The following is a 23,297-nucleotide window of genomic DNA, read 5'->3' as shown; positions in this document are numbered from 1 at the left end:
CCTTGTGTGGGGGAAACTCCCCCTAGGATTTGGTATTGTTGATGTTTGAAATGCCTTGTACGTAAGGTGATGAGTGCGTACTTGTGCTAATTGTTGAAAAATCTATTTTTATTAATTAACTATAATTGTGTTTTCCTTTCCTGATTATTCTACTTGCAATTTAAGCTTGTTGTTAGCTTAGGTAAGCATGTCTATTTGACTTAATTGCTTTACTTGATCAAACTGCCTTAATTGGATTATGTGCAGCATGTTAGGCTAGAAGTACCTGTTTTACATTGGTATAGAATTTGAGTTGAAGTATGTATTCTTCGTGTTGTTGCTGTGTGTTTACTTTGGGACTACGGGACGGTATCCCGAGAGCTCCCCCTGCATGTTTACTTTGGGACTACGAATTTGTATTCCGGTAGATCCCCTTGCACATTTACATTGTAACTATGGGACTGCACCCGGTAGATTCCCCCTGAACTGGATATTTACATTTGGGACTATGGATCGAATTTTCGGTAGATCCCCGTGCATTATGAGTGGGACTACGGGACTGCACCCGGGAGATCCACTGGATATTTATATTTGGGGACTACAGGACGGTATTCTAGGAGATCCCCGGTTATTATCCCCGTGCTGAGCTGTATACCTTCCCGTGATTATTTGTCTCTGTTATAGTTGTTGTTGTTCTTTCTATCCTGTGTTACTTCTTACTGTTGCACTTAATTATACTGTCTTATTCTATACTGTTACACCTTATATTTTATTTAATCTCAGTAGGTCCCTGACTTTCCTCGTCACTACCCGACCGAGGTTAGGCTTGACACTTACATAAGTACCGTTGTGGTGTAATCTGCCCTTTCTGTGTATGTTTTTCATGTGCATATCCAAGTACTTCGACTCAATCCTACCACCCTTGAGGCGAGGCGATTTTCCCAGAGACTTCGAGCTATATCTGCTGCCTCCGCAGACCGATGAGTCCCTTTCTATTCTCTCTTTAAGTATTAACCCTTCTGTATTTTCTTTTGTTAGACATTCTAGAGTTAGATACTTGTAGACATTCAAAAGCCTGTGATTTCATGAGATTTTGGGTTTTGAAAAATATAGTTCTGGTTGAGAATTGTATTGTATATGCTGAGCGGCATCTTAAATGCTTCATTTTGATATTTTTCTGCAGTTTTGGCTAGTTTTATTCTGTTATTTCTATTTTCGTAATTTGTTAGGCTTACCTAGTCGTAGAGACTAGGTGCCGTCAAGATAGTTCACAGAGGGCAAATTGGGGTTGTGACAAGTTGGTATTAGAGCTCTAGGTTCATAGGAGTCATGAATCACAAGCCAGTTTATTAGAGTTTCACGGATCGGTACGGAGACGTCTGTATGTAACTGTTAGGAAAATTCCACTTCATTTGATTTCCTTGTCGTGCGAGATTTTGATATCATAATTCTAAACTTATGTCTTCTATTCTCTCACAGATGGTGAGGACACGTGCTACCAGAGATGATCAGGCACCCGCGCCCCCTACTGGAGCCGTCAGAGGTCGGGGCCGGGGTAGAGGCCGAGGGCGCGCACGTGGTGCAGTCAGGGCACCCGCGTGAGATGCCACCGAGGTGCCACGAGCAGTTCTATCCAGAGTCCAGGTACCTAATATGCCTACTGCTACTACTACTCCAACGCTCCAGGAGACTCTTGCATATTTCATGAGCATGTACACTACTCTGGCTCAGGCAGGGTTGCTTCCCCTTGCCGCAGTCACCTCTCAGGCCAGGGGAGAAGCATAAACTCCCTCCGCCCGCACTCCTGAGCAGCGAGTGCATGTTGATCAGGTCCCATAGATTATTCCTGTACAGCTTGTAGCCCCAGATCAGCCCGAGGGTACGACAACGGCTTCCGAGGATGAGCAGCTGAGGCTTCAGAGGTTCAAGAAGTATAAGCCTCCTATATTTAGTGGTCTAACATCAAATGATGCTCTGGAATTTCTAGATGAGTGCTACCATATTATCTGTACCATGGGCATATCAGGATCGAGCAGGGTTTCATTCACTACCTTCTAGCTTCGAGGAACCACCTCTGAGTAGTGGCATACCTATGAGTTAGACAGTCAGTATGAGGATGCTTCCCTGACTTAGACTCAGTTTTTAGATATATTCCTGAGAGAGTATGTTCCTTAGAGCCTTAGAGACGCATGGCGCATAGAGTTTGAGCATTTGAGTCAGGGTACTATGACTGTCTCGGAGTATGATGTCCGTTACACTAGCTTGGCTAGACATGCCCCAGCCTTGGTTCTACTGTTCGCGAGAGGGTTCGCTGGTTTATTGAGGGTCTTATTCCCAACATCAGGTCTAGCATGGCTCGTGAGTTGGAGATGGATATTTCTTATCAGCAGGTGGTGAGCATTGCTAGGAGGATAGAGGGTATGCATACTAGGGATAGATAGGAGAGGAAGGCCAAGAGGTCTCGAGAGTTGGGCCATTACTTTGGTGCCCGTGCTCCAGCTACAGTTCGTCATAGTAGGGGTTAAATGAGTCGCCTCGTTCATTCAACTCTTCCAGCAGCCAGTGGTATTATAGCTCCTCCTAGGCCTCAGGAGCCTTATTATACACCTCTGGTATCTAGTGGGCCTTCTGTGTGGGGTGCTTTTAGTGGTCAGTCCACTAGACCTGGCCCGAGCCAGTCACAACCGCCACGTCCTCCCAGATCTTGTTTTGAGTGTGGTGACACACGCCATATGGTAGGGATTGCCCCAAACTTATGAGGGGTGCACCTCCACAGACTTCTCAGCCACAGCGTGCCCTGCAAAGTTCTCAGGCTATGGTTACAGCTCCAGTTGCTACCCCACCTGCTCAGCTAGCTAGAGGTTGAGGTCGGGGAGGTAGAGGTCGCCCTAGAGGGAGAGGCCAGGCCAGATATTATGCCCTTTATGCCCGTACTGAGGCTGTCACCTCCGATTCTGTCATCGCAGGTATTGTCCTGGTTTGTCATAGAGATGCATCAGTTTTATTCGATCCAGGCTCTACCTATTCTTATGTGTATTCTTATTTTGCTATGAATTTGGGTGTATCTCGAGATTCTTTGAGTTCCCTTGTTTATGTTTCTACTCATGTGGGAGATTCTCTTGTTGTGGACAGCGTTTATCGGTCGTGTGTAGTTTCTCTTAGTGGTTTTGAGACTAGAGCCGATTTGTTATTGCTCAGCATGGTTGATTTTGATGTTATCTTGGGCATGAACTAGTTGTCGCCCTATTATGCTATTCTTGATTGTCATACCAAAACTGTGATGTTGGCTATGCTAGGTGTACCACGAGTAGAGTGGAGGGGGACCTTAGATCATACTTCTAGTAGAGTTATTTCATTCGTTAAGGCTTAGCGTATGGTTAAGAAGGGGTGTGACGCGTATCTAGCTATGTGAGAGATATCAGTATTGATACCCCTACAGTTGATTCAGTCCTAGTAGTACAGGATTTTCCTGATGTGTTTCCAGCTGATCTTTCGGGCATGCCGCCCGATAGAGATATTGATTTTGGCATTGATCTGTTGCCGGTCACTCAGCCCATTTCTATTCCTCCGTATCGTATGGCCCCTCTTAAGTTGAAGGAGTTGAAGGATCAATTGCAGTAATTTCTTGATAAGGGTTTCATTCGGCCCAGTGTATCACCTTGGGGTGCTCCTGTCTTGTTTGTGAAGAAAAAGGATGGTTCTATGCGTATGTGCATTGATTATCGTCAGTTGAACAAAGTTACAGTGAAGAACCGGTATCATTTGCCTTGTATTGATGATTTGTTTGACCAACTTTAGGGTGCACGAGTGTTTTGTAAGATTGACTTGCGTTCAGTTACCATTAGTTGAAGATTCGGGAGCCAGATATCCCGAAGATTGCCTTCAGGACTCGGTATGGTCATTACGAGTTCCTTGTTATGTTATTTGGGCTGACCAATGGCCCAGCAGTCTTCATGCATTTGATGCACATTGTGTTCCGACCGTATCTTGACTAGTTCGTCATTTTCTTTATTGATAATATTCTGGTGTATTCCCGGAGTTGGGAAGATCATGAGCAGCACCTGAGGACAGTGCTCAGACTTTGAGGGAAAAGAAATTATATGCAAAGTTCTCGAAATGTGAGTTTTGGTTGGATTTCGTGGCATTCTTAGGCCATATGGTATCAAGTAAGGATATTCAGGTGGATCCGAAGAAAGTAGAAATAGTGTAGAGTTGGCCCAGACCATCCTCAGCTACATAGATCTGCAGTTTTCTTGGCTTGGTGGGTTACTACCGTCGTTTTGTTAAGGGGTTTTCATCGATTGCAGCCCCTATGACCAGGCTGACCGAGAAGGGTGCTCCGTAGGGGTGGGCATATTTCGGTTGGAACCGAATAAACCGACCGAACAGAATTTTTTTTATTTCGGTTTCGGTTATTCGGTTTGTTCGGTCGGTTTTGGTTTAAAATTTTAAAATTTTGGTTTTTCGGTTATTAAGTTTTTTAGTTCAGTTAACCGAAAAATCGAATTATTAATATATATGTTCTTTAAGTTATACATAGGTTAAGCTCATAGGTAATAAATTAATACTATTAGGTCCAATCTATCAAAAACTCAACCCAATTAAGTAAGTCCATCAACTTTCCAATCTTAAAGACTTTCAGTCTATTAAAACTTCCATAGCATATGTGATAGATACCGGGAGAATTTCACACAGAGTTGTAATTTACACTATGTTTGAATTTTATGATCCATAAAGTGTGCAAAGTTTAGTCTATTTTTTTTCTATAAACACAATATTTCCAACAATTTCGAAGTTTTGAGAAAAATCAACAAATTCGTTGGTCGTATTATTACATAGAAGGAGTCCAATATGATAATGTTCAAACCGAAAACCGAACCGAAATTAGAATAACCGAACTTATTTCAGTTCGATTTCGGTTACTACTTTTACAAAACTGAAAACTGAATAACCGAACCGAATTTCTTCAAACCGAACCGAACCAACCGAATGCTCACCCCTAGTGCTCCGTTCCAGTGGACGGAAGAGTGTGAGGCGAGCATTCAGAAGCTCAGGACAGCTTTGACTACAGCCCCAATTTTGATATTGCCTACAGGTTCAGGGTCTTATACTGTCTATTATAATGCCTCGAGGATTGACCTTGGAGCGGTATTGATGCAGGACTGTAGGGTGATTGCCTACACATCCAGACAATTGAAAGTACATGAGAAGTATTATCCTGTCCATGACCTCGAGTTAGCTGCTATTGTTCACGCCTTGAAGATCTGGCGTCATTATTTGTACGGTGTTCCTTATGAGATTTATACTGATCACCGGAGTTTGTAGCATCTGTTCAAGCAGAAGGATCTTAATTTGCATCAGAGGAGGTGGTCAGAGCTGCTGAAGGACTACGATATCACTATTTTGTATCACTCAGGCAAGACCAATGTGGTGGCCGATGCTTTGAGTCGTCAGCAGAGAATTTGGGGAGTTTGGCTTATTTACCAGCAGCGGAGAGGCCTATGACGATGGATATTCAGGCCTTAGCCAGCCAGTTTTTGAGATTGGATCTTTCAGAGCCTAGTCGGGTACTAGCTTGCATGGTTTCTCGGTCTTCCTTATTTGATCGTATCAGGGAGAGTCAGCTTGATGATCCTCATTTGCTTGTCCTCAAGGATAAGGTTCAGCACGGTGATGCCAGAGATGTGACTATTGGTAATGACGAGGTATTGAGAATGCAGGGTCGGGTATGTGTACCCAATGTTGATGGGTTTCGGGAGTTGATTCTAGAGGAGGCCCATAGTTCGTGGTATTCAATTCATCCGGGTGCCGCGAAGATGTACCGGGATTTGAGGCAGCACAATTGGTGGAGGCAGATGAAGAAAGATATAATTGGGTTTGTAGCTCGGTGCCTCAATTGTCAGCAGGTGAAATATGAGTACTAAAGACTGGGTGGGTTGCTTCAGTAGATAGAGATTCCGGATTGGAAGTGGGAGAGGATCACCATGGACTTCGTAATTGGACTCCCACTGACCTTGAGGAAGTTCGATGCTATTTGGGTGATTGTGGATCGGCTGACCAAGTCCGCATATTTTATTCATGCGTGTACTACCTATTCTTCGGAGTGATTGGCGGAGATATATATATCCAGAAGATTGTTCGTCTGCATGGTATTCTAGTTTCCATCATTTTAGATAGAGGTACTCAGTTCACATCACGGTTCTGGAGGGTCGTACAACATGAGTTGGGTACTCGGATGGAGTTGAGTACAACATTTCACCCTGAGACGGACGGATGGTCCGAGCGCACTATTTAGATTCTTGAGGATATGCTCCATGCATGCGTGATTGAGTTTGGAGGGTCTTGGGATTAGTTCTTTCCATTGGCGGAGTTTGCCTACAACAACAACTATCAGTCAAACATTCAGATGGAACCGTACGAGGCTTTATATGGTAGGCAATGTAGATACCCAGTGGGTTGGTTTGAGCCTGGTGAGGCTAGATTATTGGGCACAGACTTAGTTCGGGATGCTTTGGAGAAGGTTAAGGTGATTTAGGATAGACTCCATACAATCCAGTCGAGACAGAAGAGTTACGTGGACCAGAAGGTTCGTGATGTTTCCTATATGGTTGGAGAGCGGGTTTTGCTTCGGGTTTCGCCTATGAAAGGCGTTATGAGATTCGAGAAGAAAGGGAAATTGAATCCGAGGTTTATTGGTCCTTTTGAGATATTGCGGCGTGTTGGGGAGGTTGCTTTTGAGCTTGCCTTACCTCCCAGCTTGGCAGGAGTTCATCCGGTATTTCATGTTTCGATGCTCTAGAGGTATCACGGTGATCTGTCGCACGTGTTGGATTTTAGTTCAGTCCAGTTGGACAAGGAAATATCTTATGTTGAGGAGCCAGTGGCGATATTGGACAGGCAGGTTCGGAAGCTGAGGTCAAAGAACATTGCATCCGCAAAGGTTCAGTGGCGGGGTCAGCCGGTATAGGAGGTGGCCTGGGAGACCGAACAGGATATGCAGCTATTACCCTCATTTTTTCACTACTTCAGGTATGTCTTTATGCTCGTTTGAGGACGAACGAATATTTAAGTATAGGAGGATGTAACGACCTGACTGGTCATTTTAAGAATTAACGCCCCGATCCCCTATTAACTGCATTTCTCGTGTTTGTTTCTGCTATTGTGAGTTGCCGGGAGGATTTATTTGGAATTTCGGAGAGTTTTGGGACACTTAGTCCCTAAATGAGAGTTTAAGTTTTAGAATTTGGACCGTAGTCGGAGCAGTGTGAAGACAACCACAGAATGGAATTCTGATGGTTCCGTTAGCTCCATTGGGTGATTTCGGGCTTAGGGGCGTGTTTGGATTGTGTTTTGGAGGTCCGTAACTAATTTAGGCTTGAAATGCCAAAAGTTGAATTTTTGAAGTTTCCGGTTCGATAGTGATATTTTGATCTAAGGGTCGGAATGGGATTCCAGAAGTTGGAGTAGCTTCGTAGTATTGAATGTGACGTGTGTGCAAAATTTCAGGTCATTCGGACGAGGGTTGATAGACCTTTTGATCGAAAGCATAATTTGAGAGTTTTTGGAGTTCTAGGCTTGAATCTGGTGTTAATTGGTTGATTCGATATTGTTTGTGGTGTTTGGAAGATTTGTATAAGTTTGGATATTGCTATATGACTTGTTCGTGCTTTTGGTTGAGGTCCCGGGGGCCTCGGGATGATTTCGGATGGTTGACGGAAGGATTGAGTTTGGTTTTGGCAGCTGAAGATGTTCCATTGCTGTCATAACCGCACCTGCGGCTTGGGAACCGCAGGTGCGAGCTCGTAGAAGTGAAAGGGGAGCCGCAGATGCGGCCAAGAGGAAGAAGGGCTGGAACCGCAGATGCGGGAGTTTTGCTGCACCTGCGAGACCGCAGGTGCGGATAGGTAGTCGCAGAAGCGGAAAGTCTCCGTTTAATGAAAAGTCACGGGTGCGATTGGTCTACGCAGAAGTGGGACTGCAGGTGCGGTCCCATAGCCGCAGATGCGGTTTCACTGGTCAGAAAAGGACAGAAACGAGGATTTAGTTTCAAAACTTGGAAGTCTGTTGTAGACGCGCTGTCAAGGCAAGATTTGCTAGGAAGCTTGAGCTACTTAATTTTTATCCTTAGAATTAAGGTAAAAGTAGTCGGATAGGGGTGCAGATAAATATGTGGGGCTGGTAATATGGTTTTAGTTTCTGAAGTTCTTCTGATGTTGGGGCTCCATGTCTAACAATCAGATTGATTTTCTTTTTTTATGTACAAATAATTTACTGGCAATAATGTATCTCCACACGTGTGCAGATATATTACATTGGAGAAAGAGGTGGTTGAGAAACACACCCAAGACATGTTTGATTGTCAACAATCCCCCTTCCCCCAATTGCATCAACCTATCCTTCGCGAGCAATCTATCAAGAGCTGACAACCTTAAAATGAATATCTATTTTGGAGATCCAATATTATTGTAGACTATTTTCCTCAACTGTACTTTAGGAAATCACCCTTCATCTGTTCATCAGCAGGTGTATCTTCTTAGTGGGGAAGGTTGTCATACCTCGTAAACAAACTATGAATTCTCATACTGTATGCCATTTTTTTTAAGAAACTCCTTACATATTGTCATTGCTAATTTAATTAGATAAATATTTCCTTTTAAGAAAATTAAATGAAATAATTTTTAAAGATAAAATTCTATCAGAATTTAAAATTTGTCTGAGAAAAGGTTATTTGTACAAACATCCCTTTAATTACTATAAAGAAGAATTAACCTAAATAGCTAATTATCAATCACTTAAATTAAAAATAACCATTAAATATATAAAATATATATAATTTATGTTAAATATGTGTATAATTATGTATAGTTAGTGTATAATCAATACTCCATCTACCAGCTAAGAAAAGTAAATAGTAAATCCGGCCGGCCATTTGTGTAAAGATAATCTTACAAGGGCCCAAAAGGAAGCAGTGGAGGCCCAAACCCAAGCCTTACGCTCCTATCTTTTCAATCTGGCGTTTCAGAAAGCATAAGCTTTATTTTACCGTTGAGCAAATTTTCGAACTCTTAACGGTCCTACATTTCCACTGCTCTCTCTAACTCAAAGGAACCTAAGAAATCATTTTCTCCTTTCAAACTCCATCTATCTCTTCAATGGCAAAGCCTAAAGGAAGTAGTTCGGAAAGAAAGATCTGGAACAATGTGTTCAACCTTTTATTCGATTTAATAAAATCACAGCAGACACATCTTGAATATCTCGCCAAAGACCGAAAAATTCTTGAAGATCGTGTAAAGTTACTGCATGATCGATGGGTAAATGATGGTTATAGCTATCAAGAACAAATTTTCCAGGTCACTTTTCATTTTCTTTGGTTTTGCATTTTTTTAAACTTAATTTAGGGTTTTGATTGGTTTGAATTTAGGGGTTTTTTTGGTAAAGTTGGGTTAAAAATTGGGTTTTGCAGATGAAGCAGGATTTCATAGTTCAGGAGATGGAGCACATTGTTGAGGGAGCGAAAGCAGAGCGTTTTGCTGTTTTGAAGAAACGGGATGCTGTTATGTACAAAAAGAAGTTCGGTGAGTTGCATTTGTGCCCACAAAAAAAAAAAAAAACTGTTGCAAATTTTGGAAATTTTTTGTTCGTATCATTTATTTCCTGATGCTCTTAGTTTAAAATAGGGTAGGAAAATATATAGTTCTTTACCGAGAGGTTGTGAGTTCGAGTCTCCCCAAGAGCAAGGTGGGAAGTTGTTGGAGGGAAGGATGCCGGGGTCTATTTGGAAACAGTCTCTCTACCCTAGGGTAGGGGTAAGGTCTGCATACACACTACCCTTCCCAGACCCCACTAAGTGAGATTATACTGGGTTGTTGTTGTTGTTGTTGTTGTTGTTGTATTGAAGTGGAGAAGGCTGGAGGGACGGACCCATCATCCCAATCAATTTTTGCTTCATGTGCCACTAGCTCTAGGGAATTTTTTGGTTATAAAAAAAAACTTTATTGCAAATTTTGGATCTTTTATTTTCTTACCATTATTTCCCAATGCGCTTAATTTAAAGTAGGGAGGAAATATAATTCTTTATTGCACCCTAGTACTTAAGTGGAGAAGGCTAGAGAGGTGGGCGCATTATCCATCGCTTTTCGCACCGTGTGCTACTAGCTCTCTCAGGGATTTCTTGGTTATAAGAAAAATAGTAGAGTTCTTTATTGCAATGCAGAGTTCAAACATGATAACTTTCACTTCCTGTGGAGTTGTCCTTTCCTAATTTTACCTAGTAGCGCTTATGCAATTTCTTAGTTACTACCTTGTTTATTTTCAAGAGCTTAATTTCGTGCCTATGGTTGTGCTTGGTGTGAACCACAAAATCCAGTGACTGCCTAAACGATGGTGCTTTTAAGATAATCAATTTGATAGTGGAGCTTGAACATGCAATTTCTTTTTCTTATTCAATGTTGTTCAACCTATTTTTGAAATAACGGTTGTTGATTGGACATGGAATTTAAGATGTTAATTTGACTTGTATATTATATTAGTGGTAGTGGAAAAGAATGTTAAAGTAATGGTTAAAACATTATTTTGATAGAGAAAATATTGCATCAAATATTAATATTTGAGTTATTATAGAATTTGAGCTATTTTTTTTGGTAATTAAAGGAATTTTACTACCACTTGTAAATATTTACAGCGCTATAAACAGAAACCTATCCCTATATCCACTGGACATTGCCCCTGTGATATAGTTCCCCAATACTCCACTTCTCCTACCTATGCCTTGACATACATCCCTTAGCCAGTGTTAAATTTAAACACTAGTAACTTCCTAGCTATCTTAGGGTGTAAATCCCCTCTCACAAAAATATCTTGTATGATCAGCTTCACAATGATGCGTGTTGGTCTCTCTTCTTGTCGAAAACTTCTGTAGTTTCTCTCTTGCCATACATAGTATAAGCAACCTGCAAGGCTCATCCTGTATACTTCAGCACTGGTGCTCTTCCCGTTTTGATGAAGTATAGCCCGTTGTAGCTCCTCCTCCCATGGTCGTGCTTGTCTTCCTATACCTTGCCACCGGAGAATTTTGTTCCATATTGCTGCAGATGTTGAACACTGGAAGAATAAATGACTGATGGTCTCTGGTGCTGCATTGCAAAGTGGGCAAGTCTGGTCCTCAATCATTCCCCAATTGGCCAGCCTATCCTTAGTGTATAGCCTGCCATGCGCAATCAATCTCATGTTGAAGATCCATCTTGGAGATCCTTTGTTGTTGCAACTAATCTTCTCCACTCCACCTTAGGATGTTCCCCAGCAGTGTCTTGTACATTGCTTCGATAGAGAAAGATTCTAATTCCTGTATGTCTTGTTCAGTATAACCTGCATTCATTAGAGGACCTTTTGCCTTGAAAATCTTGCTTACCATCCAGGATGCTTGATTAAATGTGGTTTTCCATATTGGTTTCCCCTTACTATAGTATGTATGGTTCCATTGGACCATAAAAAGAATTTGAGCTATTTGAAGTTGTATAAAATGATATTATTAAGGGAACAATGTTAATCATTTTGGAACATCTCAAAACAGAATACATGTATAAATTGTATTGGAATGGATACTAGCATGTTTCTTTCAATTTCTTGTTAGGGTCCCATGACTATGTGTCAGGGCTTGTGTTAATTCGCTTTTTCTTTTTATTAAGTAATCACAACATCTTTACCTTCACAAGGTAGAAGTAAGAGTAAGACTGCATATGCACTACTATCCTCAGACCCCACTTTGGGGAGTACACTGAGTTTGTTATTGTAAGTAATCAAAGATTATGTAAATGCTTGCATTAAGCCAGTGCGACAAGGTCTGCATATACACTACCCTCACCGGACCTCATTTGTGGGATTACACTGGGTATGTTGTTGTTGTTATTGCACTAAGACAGTGTGACAAGACGCAATTACAGATTGTGCTGATCCCCCTATTGTATCTAAAATTGCATCAACATCCTGTGCAATAAACAAGTGGCACCAAAAAGCTAGCAAAAAATACATCTTTGTTTAAGGCTATGTAAATTTCTCCTATGGCCTTCAAAAGTTCTGTAATTTCTTTTAAGCCAAACAGCCCACCAAATGGATTGAGGGATGGTATTCCAAGTCTTCTGTGATTTCTTGCACAACCCTTCTTTATTCCAACATTGCAGTTGTTAGATATAAAATAATCAAATTGGCTTTGAGGCGTGAAAATCGACTGTCCTTAAAGAGTTATCGCCTGTATACTAATTTAGGGAAAATACAAAACGATTCTCTTCAGGATACAACAAAGCCTGCAGTAACACTTGTGATTTTCTATTTTACTTTGTTGGAATTCTTGTGTATTTATAGGCAACCAACAGACCCTTTCAGAAAGGATGTCTTGTTTCACAAACAGACACGACTATTTATTCGAATTTTGAATTTAAAATTCAAATAAATTTGATTTTACTGTTAAAAATAATTAACTCTAGGATTTCGTGCCTGTTGAGACAATCTCGTGCCTGTTGAGTCAGTCTCGTGCCTGTTGAGTCAGTCTCGTGCCTGTTGAGACAAACTCGTACCTGTTGAGACAAACTCGTGTCTGTTAAGTGTTATTTCATAATGATCAGTTCCGAGGCTAACAGGCACTGTACGAGTAAGGTCGGTCTCGAAGGTGTTTCACATAACAGGCACGGAAAGTTCCGATGTGGGAAAAATCTCACTTCCAACTTGCCAATAACAAACTATCTTACAATCCCCCACTAGTTTGTTATTTCGCTTCATAACACTTGTGAATAATTGAAAGTATCTTTTACAGATTTGAACTTTCCTTTAGTGTAAGTATATTAAAGTTTTGACGAAGTTAATGGTATCTTAAGATTTGAACCACAACTCCTTGTGCCAAAACCGAAAGTACCACACACACAGTGTTATCTAGTAGCTTAGAAAATCCAGTATTCGCTTTAGCACGTTTACGGCCATGTGCTCATCCTGAATTCATGAATATTTACAAGATCAACCCTTTAAATCTTGCTAGAAGCGGCACCACTTCAATATTCATATAGGTGGAATTAGTTATATGTCCCTGTTACTCCAGACATTAATAATTCCATTAAGATTAATCAACCTCTTCATGTAACAGTATGCACTTTGGAGTTTGTCTTTATGCCCCTGTTATAACAAGCATTTAACAACTCCTTAACTCCTCATATAACAGTAAGTAGTACATTAGAATTAGGGCTCCTAAAGAGGAAATCAGTGCTTAAACAATACAAGTAACTTGTTATTACCCATTGAACTTATATTGTTAGAGTGTATATTAACTCAAAGTGGGGTTCCCATTCCTTGTATTTAATTTAAGGGTCTCAGCCCCATCTCTCCACAAGTTTGTTGTACTACATCTCTACCTAATGGCTTCGTAAGTGGATCAGCCAAATTCTTATTTGATCTCACATATATTATAGCTATAGCTCCATTTGTAATTAATTCTCTTATATAAGCATGTCTCAAGCTTATATGTCTCGATTTCCCATTTTATATTTTATTGTGAGCAACACACATTGTAGTCTCACTATCACAGAATATGGAAATGGATGGCATAGGTTGTGGCCACAACTTTATATCAAGTAACATATTCCTCAGCCATTCTGCTTCTTTTCCCGCAGCTGCTAATGCAATAAATTCAGATTCCATAGTAGAATGGGAAATACATGTTTGTTTCTTGGATGCCCAACTAATGGCTCCACCGCCTAGAGTAAATATCCATCCTGATGTGGATTTATTATCATTAACACTTGTAATCCAACTTGCATCATAATATCCCTCTAATACATTAGGAAAACCATTATAGCAAATGCCTAAGTGCTTTGTATATTTTAAATATCCAAGTACTCTACTTATTGCTTTCCAATGATCATTACCTGGATTACTGGTAAACCTTGAAAGTTTACAAACAACAAATGCAATGTCGGGTCTAGTGCAATGCATTGCATACATCATACTACCTATCGCACTTGCATACTCCAACTGTGCTACTGCTCTTCCAGTATTTGCAGTTAGCTTAACACTAGAATCATAAGGAGTATTATACCCCTTTATTCCTAAATGACTGAATTTAGTAAGGATTTTATCTATATAATGTGCTTGTGACAAAGTCACTTGCTTGTTATCTCTTTTGACCTTGATTCCCAAAATAGTATCAACTTCATTTAAATCCTTCATTTTAAAAACTGAGGTTAGATACTTTTTGGTCTCGATAATTCCTTGTAGATTCGTACCAAAAATCAGCATGTCATCGACATATAAACAAATTATTACTCCATATTCTTTTGTAAATTTAGAGTAAATGCACTTGTCTGCATTATTATGTACGAATCCGGTTGATAGTATTACACTATCAAATCTTTCATACCACTATTTAGGCGCTTGTTTAAGACCATAAAGAGACTTTATCAATTTGCAAACTTTCTTCTCGTTTCCCGGAAGAACAAAACCTTCAGGTTGTTGCATATATATTTCTTCACTAAGGTTCCCATTTAAAAAGGCTGTTTTAACATCCATTTGATGTACGTAAAGATCATAGATAGAGGCCAAGGATAAAAGGACTCTAATGAATGTTATTCTTGCAACAGGAGCATATGTATCAAAATAGTCTATGCCTTCCTTTTGAGTGAAACCTTTTGCAACTAATCTTGCTTTGAAGGTTTGGATGGAACCATCTGTATTGTACTTTCTCCTAAAGACCCACTTACAACCTATAAGTTTTGATCCAAGAGGAAGATCAACCAAAACCCAAGTGTTGTTGGATATAATTGAGTCCATTTCATCATTAATGGCCTCTTTCCAAAAAGCAGCGTCTCTAGAAGACATTGCTTCTTGAAACGTCTTTGGGTCTTCTTCAACATTTAATACAATTGGAATTTGATTACAAACGTTTGTCCTATCTCCTTCAACAAGAAATACTATAGATTGTGAAGAAATAAAATCAGAACCAAGATGTTTTTCCTTTCTTATTCTTTGGCTTTTCCTTGGTTCTATCTGCATATCATCACTTCTTTCCTTAGTTTTAATAATTTCAGGAAGCGACAATTTATTAGCATCAATACGTTTTTCATTTATTTCAGTCATTTCATCAACATTGTCATTTATAAATCTATTTTCAATAAATTCAACATGTATAGATTCTATAATGACATTAGATTCTAGATGTAGCAGTCTATAAGATTTGGAGTGTTGTGCATATCCTATAAAAACACTCTTAATTCCTCTAGGACCCAATTTTGTTCTTTGATGGTCAGGTACTCTATAATAGGATATACACCCCCACACTTTAAAATAATTTAAATTTGGTTTTCTACCATTCCAAAGCTCATAAGGCGAAATATGCATACTCTTTGAAGGCACTCTATTTAAAATATAACATGCAGTTAGTAGTGCTTCACCCCATAAATTATGTGGCAAATGTGCATTAAGTAACACAGCATTAACCATATCCACCAGAGTTCTATTTTTCCTTTCCGCTATCCCATTTTGTTGAGGAGTATAAGGGGCACTCATTTGATGTATTAGGCCATGCTCTTCACAGAACTTATTAAATTCGTTAGGAAAATATTCTCCGCCTCTATCACTTCGAATAATTTTAATTTTCCTACTCCTTTGATTTTCCACAACAGACTTGTATTCTTTAAACTTTTGAAAAGCTTCGTCCTTAGTTCTAAGTAGGTAAACACATGTAAATCTAGAGAAGTCGTCTATAAAAGTAATAAAATATCTTTTGCCTCCTCTAGTTAATTCTCCATTTAATTCACACAAGTCTGAATGAATTAAATCTAATAGTTCTGTGGATCTTTCAACTTTACGAAATAGTTTCTTTGTCATCTTTGCTTTTATGCAAATTTCACATTTTATATGTTGAGTTTTACATGAGATATAACCATTTTTGGACATATAATTCAAAGAGCCAAAATTTAAATGTCCTAGTCTAGCATGCCATAAACAAGAATCAGACTCAACGATGTAAGCAGAAACATAATTTATTTCATTAATACTCAATTTGAACATGTCGTTACAGTTATAACCTTTTCCAACAAAAACACCATTCTTAGACACTATTACATGATCAGACTCAATAACTATCTTGAAGCCTTTCTTTGACAGCAAAGCAGCGGACATTAAGTTTTTCTTCATATCAGGAACATGATACACATTCAGTAACGTTAACTTCTGGCCAGATGTGAAGTTAATCTCAATACTTCCTTTTCCAGCAACATCTGCCGCAACGTGGTTTCCCATCAAGACTTGTTCAGAATCCTGCACTTCTGCATATGTCTTGAACATCTTCTTGTCATAACAGACATGAATAGTAGCACCCGAATCTAGCCACCAGTCTTGAGTTTTTGTAGCAGCGGTAGCCACATTCAACTCTGTGACCATACCAATTTGCATTGCGGAAACCATGACAACCAGTCCTTGGGCAGAATTTTCCACTATGTTTGCCTTTTCAGAATTTCCAGATTTTTCAATCTTTCTAGACTTTTCGGTATTGCCTGCATTGAAATTTATTCCTGCCTTTCTATATCTGCAGTCCCGAATCATATGGCCTTTCTTTCCACAATGATGACAGCTAAAGTTCTTTCTCTTTTTAAAAGAAGACTTTTTGGAAACTTTAAGATGTTTGTTCCCACTTCCTGAACCATTCTGATTGACAAAATTGACTGCGGAACTCGAAGGCTGACTAATAGCATCACGAGCACGAGTCTCACTTTGAATTTGAATGTGAGTACGAAATTGTTCCACAGTCATTTTATCCATAGAATGTAGGATTTTCTTTCTATAGTCATTCCAAGAGGAAGACAATTTCGAAAGAATAGCGCCTATTTGAAGTGCATCAGGAATTTTTGTTTCAAGATCACTTAGTTTTGATATTAAGATTTGCAGTTCATGAATTTGATCCATTATAGGCCTAGTATCAAATATTTTAAATTCAAAGTACTACAGAGCCAAGAATTTGTCAATACCTCGTTTTTCATTCTGGTATGCAGTTTGTAGAGCAGTCCAAATTTCTCTTGGTGACTTCAGATTGCAGTAAAGATCATAGAGTCGATCTGTCAAAGTATTCAGAATATGGCCGCGACACAACTGTTCATCATGTTCTCGTTTCTTCCTTTCTTCCTTGACTACGTCAGAATCTTCTGTTGTGGGCTCAGGCATTGGAGGCAAGGCATAATCAAGAACATAGTAGATATTGAGAGCGGACAACAAGAATATCATCTTGTCTCTCCAACGGGTAAAGTTCGTTCCATCAAAGCGATCAAGTTTGATGAACTCCTTCGGATTCTCAACAACAGACATCAATTTCTCCATAGCAGGATAACTCTTTAAGATTGTTAGATATAAAATAATCAAATTGGCTTTGAGGCGTGAAAATCGACTGTCCTTAAAGAGTTATCGCCTGTATACTAATTTAGGAAAAATACAAAACGATTCTCTTCAGGATACAACAAAGCATGCAGTAACACTTGTGATTTTCTATTTTACTTTGTTGGAATTCTTGTGTATTTATAGGCAACCAACAGACCCTTTCAGAAAGGATGTCTTGTTTCACAAACAGACACGACTATTTATTCGAATTTTGAATTTAAAATTCAAATAAATTTGATTTTACTGTTAAAAATAATTAACTCTAGGATTTCGTGCCTGTTGAGACAATCTCGTGCCTGTTGAGTCAGTCTCGTGCATGTTGAGACAAACTCGTGCCTGTTAAGTGTTATTTCATAATGATCAGTTCCGAGGCTAACAGGCATGGTACGAGTAAGGTCGGTCTCGAAGGTGTTTCACATAACAGGCACAGAAAGTTCCGATGTGGGAAAAATCCCACTTCCAACTTGCCAATAACAAACTATCTTACAGCAGTAGCTCCTTAGTGGATTTTGGCATGGTTCAAACACATATCAAGGATTGTGAGAAACATGCTCCACAGCTGACTAGTAATTCTACAATGCAAAAATAGGGGGCCAACATCTTCAGAGTGCTCTTCACACATTGGGTACTTACTAGAAAAGCTGAAATCCCCTCTTTTGTTATGTTGGAATGAGTGAGACTAGCCTCCTTAGCCACAAACCACTACTTATAGAGTTGACCCACAGGGAGAGCGGTGAGCAGAGAGAGATTGTGAATGAAATGAGTAAGGGAAAAGTCATCTCATGACTGGAACTGGCTCAAGGCAAGGGAAAATTGCTCTTACTTCCCGAAGGGAGGTTGAAAATCTGTTACAGAATAAGCTGCTCTTCTTTCATAAGCAAATGTACTTGGTGCTTTCGTATGTAGAGAATGCTTTTAGCTCTTTGAACGAAGTCTTTAACCCAAATGAGAGAAAGGCTAGAGAGTGTCTCTTTATAAGAAAATAGGTACATGATTTTTTCTGTGTCACGTGAGGGAGGGAAGGAAGGAGAAAAATAAGAAAGAAAAGAGACCTCTGGGCGAGGGATTGACATGAGTGGTTGAACTTTCAGTACAGAGAGTCTGGATAAACTGCATGTTACTTCTTTTGTTGCTTCTACCTGACTCACTTTCTCTGACTGACTCCAATCTCGATGATTTCCAAACTGAAATAAGAGTATAAAACTACTTGTTTCTGCTATTTTAGTCTGATGTGCTATCTGCAACAAGTCACCTCACTTGTAACACATTTCAATTCTTGTTCTAAAAATTTCTCTTTGCATTTCACCTCATGGCACACTTAGGGCTCGTTTGGTATGAGGGATAAGGAATAATTAGTTCCGGGATTAAATTTAAGAAGAGTTTATCCCATGTTTGGTTTGGAGAAAATTGTGGTATAATTAATCCCGAGATTAGTTATCCCGGGATTGTAGTGTTTTTTTATCCCCATGGAAAGGTGGAATAACTAATCTCGGGATAACTTCTTTTCAACCAAACGACCCCTTATAGTGTGTTTGGCTAATCACTCTAAAAAACACTTTTGGCCAATAATTTGTGTTTGGCCAAGCTTTTCAAGAAGTGCTTTTAAGTATCAAATCACGAATAAGGACATGAATGGATTACTTATTAGTTAATATTATAAGTAAATAAACAATCTCAAATATTTGTTATTAAAGAAAATAATCAATTTTTTTTCATTTTATTTAAGTAAACATGAAATAAAATTAAAAAGTACTTTAATTCTTTTAAGACAATTTAAATATATTAAAAATCATTCAACAAATATAAAAGCATCCGCCCCTAAAGTCACTACATATTAGAAAGCTATCCTAAAAATAAGAAGAAATACTTATACATTAATATCCTAAGTATTAGGTTTAAAATAAGTAAGGTTATTTTGGTATATACTATATTTTGTTAAAAAGAAAAGTCAAAACTGTTTCTGCTTTTGGGAAGAGGCTACTTTTTTCTGCTCCTCAGCCGTGCTTCTTCCCAAAAGCACTTTTTTCCTCCAAAAAAGCTTAGCCAAACACCTTAAGTTGAGAAAAAAAAGTATTTTTGGGAAAAAGCACTTTTGACCTTTGGAGAAACTTGGCCAAACAGGCTATTAAACTTTCTTTTTGCGAAAAATAATAATCATGCAACCACATATCTGATACATACACACACTTCTTTATGTATATGGCTCTCAGTTCAGTTCTGATTTAATTTCCAATGACCCTTAAGAAGACTTCTGTTTAATGGTTTTTTACAAGCTCAATGAAACCAAATCCAACAACAACAACAAAAAACCCAGTGAGTTCCCACAAGTGGGTTCTGGGGGTAGTGTGTACACATACCTTACCCCACCCCCACCCCGGGATTACTAAATTTTTGGGAATATTGGCTGTTTTAGATGGTTTTATTCTTGAAAAAACTTGCTCCCGCCCCCAGGTATGTAGCCTTCACTGTTACAGAGTAAACATGATATTTTAAGTGTTAGCCATCCCAGCATTCAATTTGGGGCTAACTCAATTTTCACCTAAAAAATGCAGAAGATGCAGATAGTCTACTGGCGGACTTCAGAGAATTGCTTGACTACCGGTCTCATAAATGCTCAGAGCCAAATGTATGTTGTTTCGATTGCTTTTTCTTGCATGAATTTTGTTTCTGATTTCATTGTAAGTTTGTAGTTATCATTTGCCACCGCTGCTCATTGACAAAACTAGAAGATAAGTCATATGAACATTCAATTTGATTCATAGGATGTACCAAGGACTGCTACTAATGAAAAAGCAGAGACAAGAAACAAGGCATGGGAAGATGAGGTGAGAAGGCTGAGAACTGAAAATGAGAGGCTCACTTCAGAGAAAAATTCTGAGATTTCTGCTCTCTTGGCAGAGAAGAATTTCATTTGGAACCAATATAACAAACTGGAGCATGACATGAATGAGCAATTGAGGAGCAAACGTACTGAAATTGAGCTTGGAAATGAGAAAATACGTGCTTTTATGAGTAACATTGAGGAACTACAATCATCCAACACTGATAAGGATAAAACAATTGCTACGTTAAAAACTGAAATTGCCAAACTGGAATCTGGCCTCGTCAAAAAGAGTGAAGAGCTATTCAAACTTTCCAGAGAACTAGAGTTGCTAAAGAAGTCCGGAAGTGCCTCCGTCACTCCTTTGTTGCGTCAATTCACATCCGCATCAGAACCTCCGAAGCACAGAACGGATCGGAAGACTGTAACTTTCAAGGAAGAACCACAATCTTCACAAGCTCTTGAAAAGGTAATCTCGTCTTAATTTTAGAAGAAACTATTTTGCAGAAGTCCTGTGTTACATAATTTGTCGATGTTAATGCTGTTCTTCTTTGAGGCGTATCCTGCGTATGAAGTTTGTCATTCTCTTGGATTCAAGAAACTGCTCCCTTTTTCTGATATTGTAGAATAGGTTATTCTTGTAATGCATATAGATGTTTGTTGTTCTGTGGATCTAATCTGGTAAAAGGAGATCTTCTCACTTTGTAAAGGAAAAAGGAAAAGAAATAACTGAGATGTCATTGAACGTATTAGCATTCCTTTTGACATCCTGGACATCTTTTCTTAACTTGATTTTTTGCAGAATTTACCTTGATAAAAATGACTTGATATGGTCCTTGTGCTAGCATGTTCTCTGTGCCTGCCGTAAACCGCTCTTCTGATTCAAGGATCAACCTACCAGTTATGACTTGTATTATAAAAGACGATTCCTCTATTGTGTGGATAACATGCTAGCACGGCCATAGTAACTCGGACATTGCTGTGTGCTCTGTCTTTTCTTAATTGTGGGGCTAGTGTCTCCGTCGATAGATGACATCCATGATATTTTGACAAATGCATGTGCATATGTTAACCTAGATTTGAATTCAAATGTATAAATACAGATTACTGTTGTTTTATATCATCTCAAGAGCATGCTAGTATATCGGAGAAATATGTCTTCAGTAAGCTGATAGATAGTTTTTGTTGGGACAGAGAAGTTCAAAACGAAAAGCTGGTGATAGTATCTCAGGTGCTCCAAAACTATTCACATCCTCATTTAAGGTACCTAAATTAAAAACTTCATCTCCTCTTGTGATATGACCTCGTCAACCGAACTTCAAGCTGTAACTATATTAGATGAGTAGATTCTTGGTGTATATGTTTGTTTGGGATCTTGGTCATTTGTATTTTGACCCTTGTATTATCATTCCCTTTTTTCTTCTTTCAAAGCTATGTAATAGTAAATTTAGACTACATTACTTGTTGATGTAACCAATTAATTCAGAGGCACGTTAATTTCAGTTGCAAGATTTTTGTTGAAATTGACGACTTTACTGATCAGTGAATGATGATGAGTTATTAGATTTGTGCATACTCTCGTTTTCTTTTCCTGTTGCACCATCAAAGTGGCAATTTTGACATCCACTCTCTCCTCAAACGTCCCCCCCCCCCCCTCCAACCTCCCAACCCCCCAAACAAGAAAAAATATATAAGATAACAGGTATCTGGTGAAATAATCGATATCTGCAACAAATAGGAAAAAGTATTATATATAAGATATCTAAACAAATGAGAAACAGTTCAACTCCAAATCATGGTAGGTTAATACACTAAGGCACCTAATCATATTAATCCTAATCGTGTAGAAGTTATATCTTTTGCCAAAGGAGTTTGTGAAGAGATGTAAAAGGTGTATATAGTAATATAACAAACTAAATAATTTCTGCCTCGCCTGATCGTAAGATAGGATATCTCGTATCGGAAAACTGACAGCGCGCCCTGTCTGTCATCCAGGGTAACATTTCTTCAAAGTATACGAAACCAAGTAGATTGAAATGAATCTTGATAATGAACCATGACCAAAAGTAGCACCAAAAGCAAAACCAAACCCCAAGGTGAGCCTCCTTCTTGGCTAGCCAAATGGTATATAACTGGCCTTGAAAATCCAACTGGATAAAACCATCTGTTACTATTAAGCAAGATATACACCAAAAGAATGACAAGAAAAGGCAATAAGATAGACAACAACTTCAAACTAGCTTTGGATCTTTCTATTGTTGCCTTATACTCTGAATAAGTATTCATAGAAATCAAGAAAATCACTAGCCCAAATAAAACTATTAAGGGTAAAGGAGGTGCTGATATTGACTCTAGAGTTTGATCTCTCCAACTAACCCCTCTCCTTTCTCCTATGAACCAACCCATAATCTCAAAATATAATTCTTTTCTGATGAAATCAGAATTCTCTCAAGGTTGGTTTCCTTGGTTTTTCTTGAAGACTATATGGAGCAAAGGGGAATATGTGATTATATATAGAGAAAGAAAGGTGTTGTCTACTTTATGGTCAGAGACAGATGGAGCTTATTTTAAGCGGTTCAATTGAATTCGGTATTTCCGGGACGAAACATAAATATATACGTAAAAAATCACATAAATTTTTGTCAAGTATTAAATTCTGAGCTAGTATTTTCAAACATAGGATGATTCAGCGTTGAAACCCTTAAAAATAAAAACCTATCAAATTTAAATTATAGATTCGACGTGTGGACATAAGCAGGGGCAGAGTTAGGCACGCGAAAGGAGGTTAAACCGAACCTCTTTCGTCCAAAAATTGCATCGTTTATATAAGGTTAAATTTTTTTGTCGGCATATATTAGATGTTGAATCCCCTTATTTTTTTGTGTGTTTACCTTTTTTTTTTAAACTCCTTTGGCGAAAATTCTGCTTCCAACATGGGTCATAAGTTATGGTATAAATTCTAGCCTTTTGGATTCCAATTGAAAACCGTCCTTTCTTTTGGATTCATACATTTTTGAGAGAGGGGATTGATTCGAAGATGACAGTAAGCAAATGGGCAAAATAAAAAAAGCAAAGGATATATTCTTTTTTC

At 38.8% G+C, this 23,297-nt stretch overlaps 1 protein-coding gene across 2 annotated transcripts; it reads left to right on the top strand.

Annotated features, from left to right (window-relative positions):
* Positions 1 to 9,008: 9,008 nt before the first annotated feature.
* LOC107759824 (uncharacterized) lies at positions 9,009 to 22,690 on the top strand. Of its 2 annotated transcripts, none has more exons than XM_075226087.1 (5): positions 9,009 to 9,329; positions 9,443 to 9,554; positions 19,938 to 20,011; positions 20,148 to 20,675; positions 21,406 to 22,690. In XM_075226087.1, the coding sequence occupies exons 1-5, from the start codon at positions 9,132 to 9,134 to the stop codon at positions 21,424 to 21,426; spliced, it is 933 nt and encodes a 310-aa protein (XP_075082188.1). In that variant the 5' UTR covers positions 9,009 to 9,131; the 3' UTR covers positions 21,427 to 22,690. The 2 variants fall into 2 exon arrangements, with proteins under 2 accessions (XP_075082188.1, XP_075082187.1); XM_075226086.1 differs by having other exon boundaries at positions 9,010 to 9,329; positions 21,401 to 22,690.
* The last annotated feature ends 607 nt before the right edge of the window (positions 22,691 to 23,297 follow it).

The sequence above is a fragment of the Nicotiana tabacum genome, chromosome 12 (genome assembly GCF_000715075.1).
Source record: "Nicotiana tabacum cultivar K326 chromosome 12, ASM71507v2, whole genome shotgun sequence".
Lineage (NCBI taxonomy): Eukaryota > Viridiplantae > Streptophyta > Magnoliopsida > Solanales > Solanaceae > Nicotiana > Nicotiana tabacum.
The sequence above is the reverse complement of the archived record's forward strand: the minus strand, read 5'-3'. Positions and strand labels throughout refer to the sequence as shown.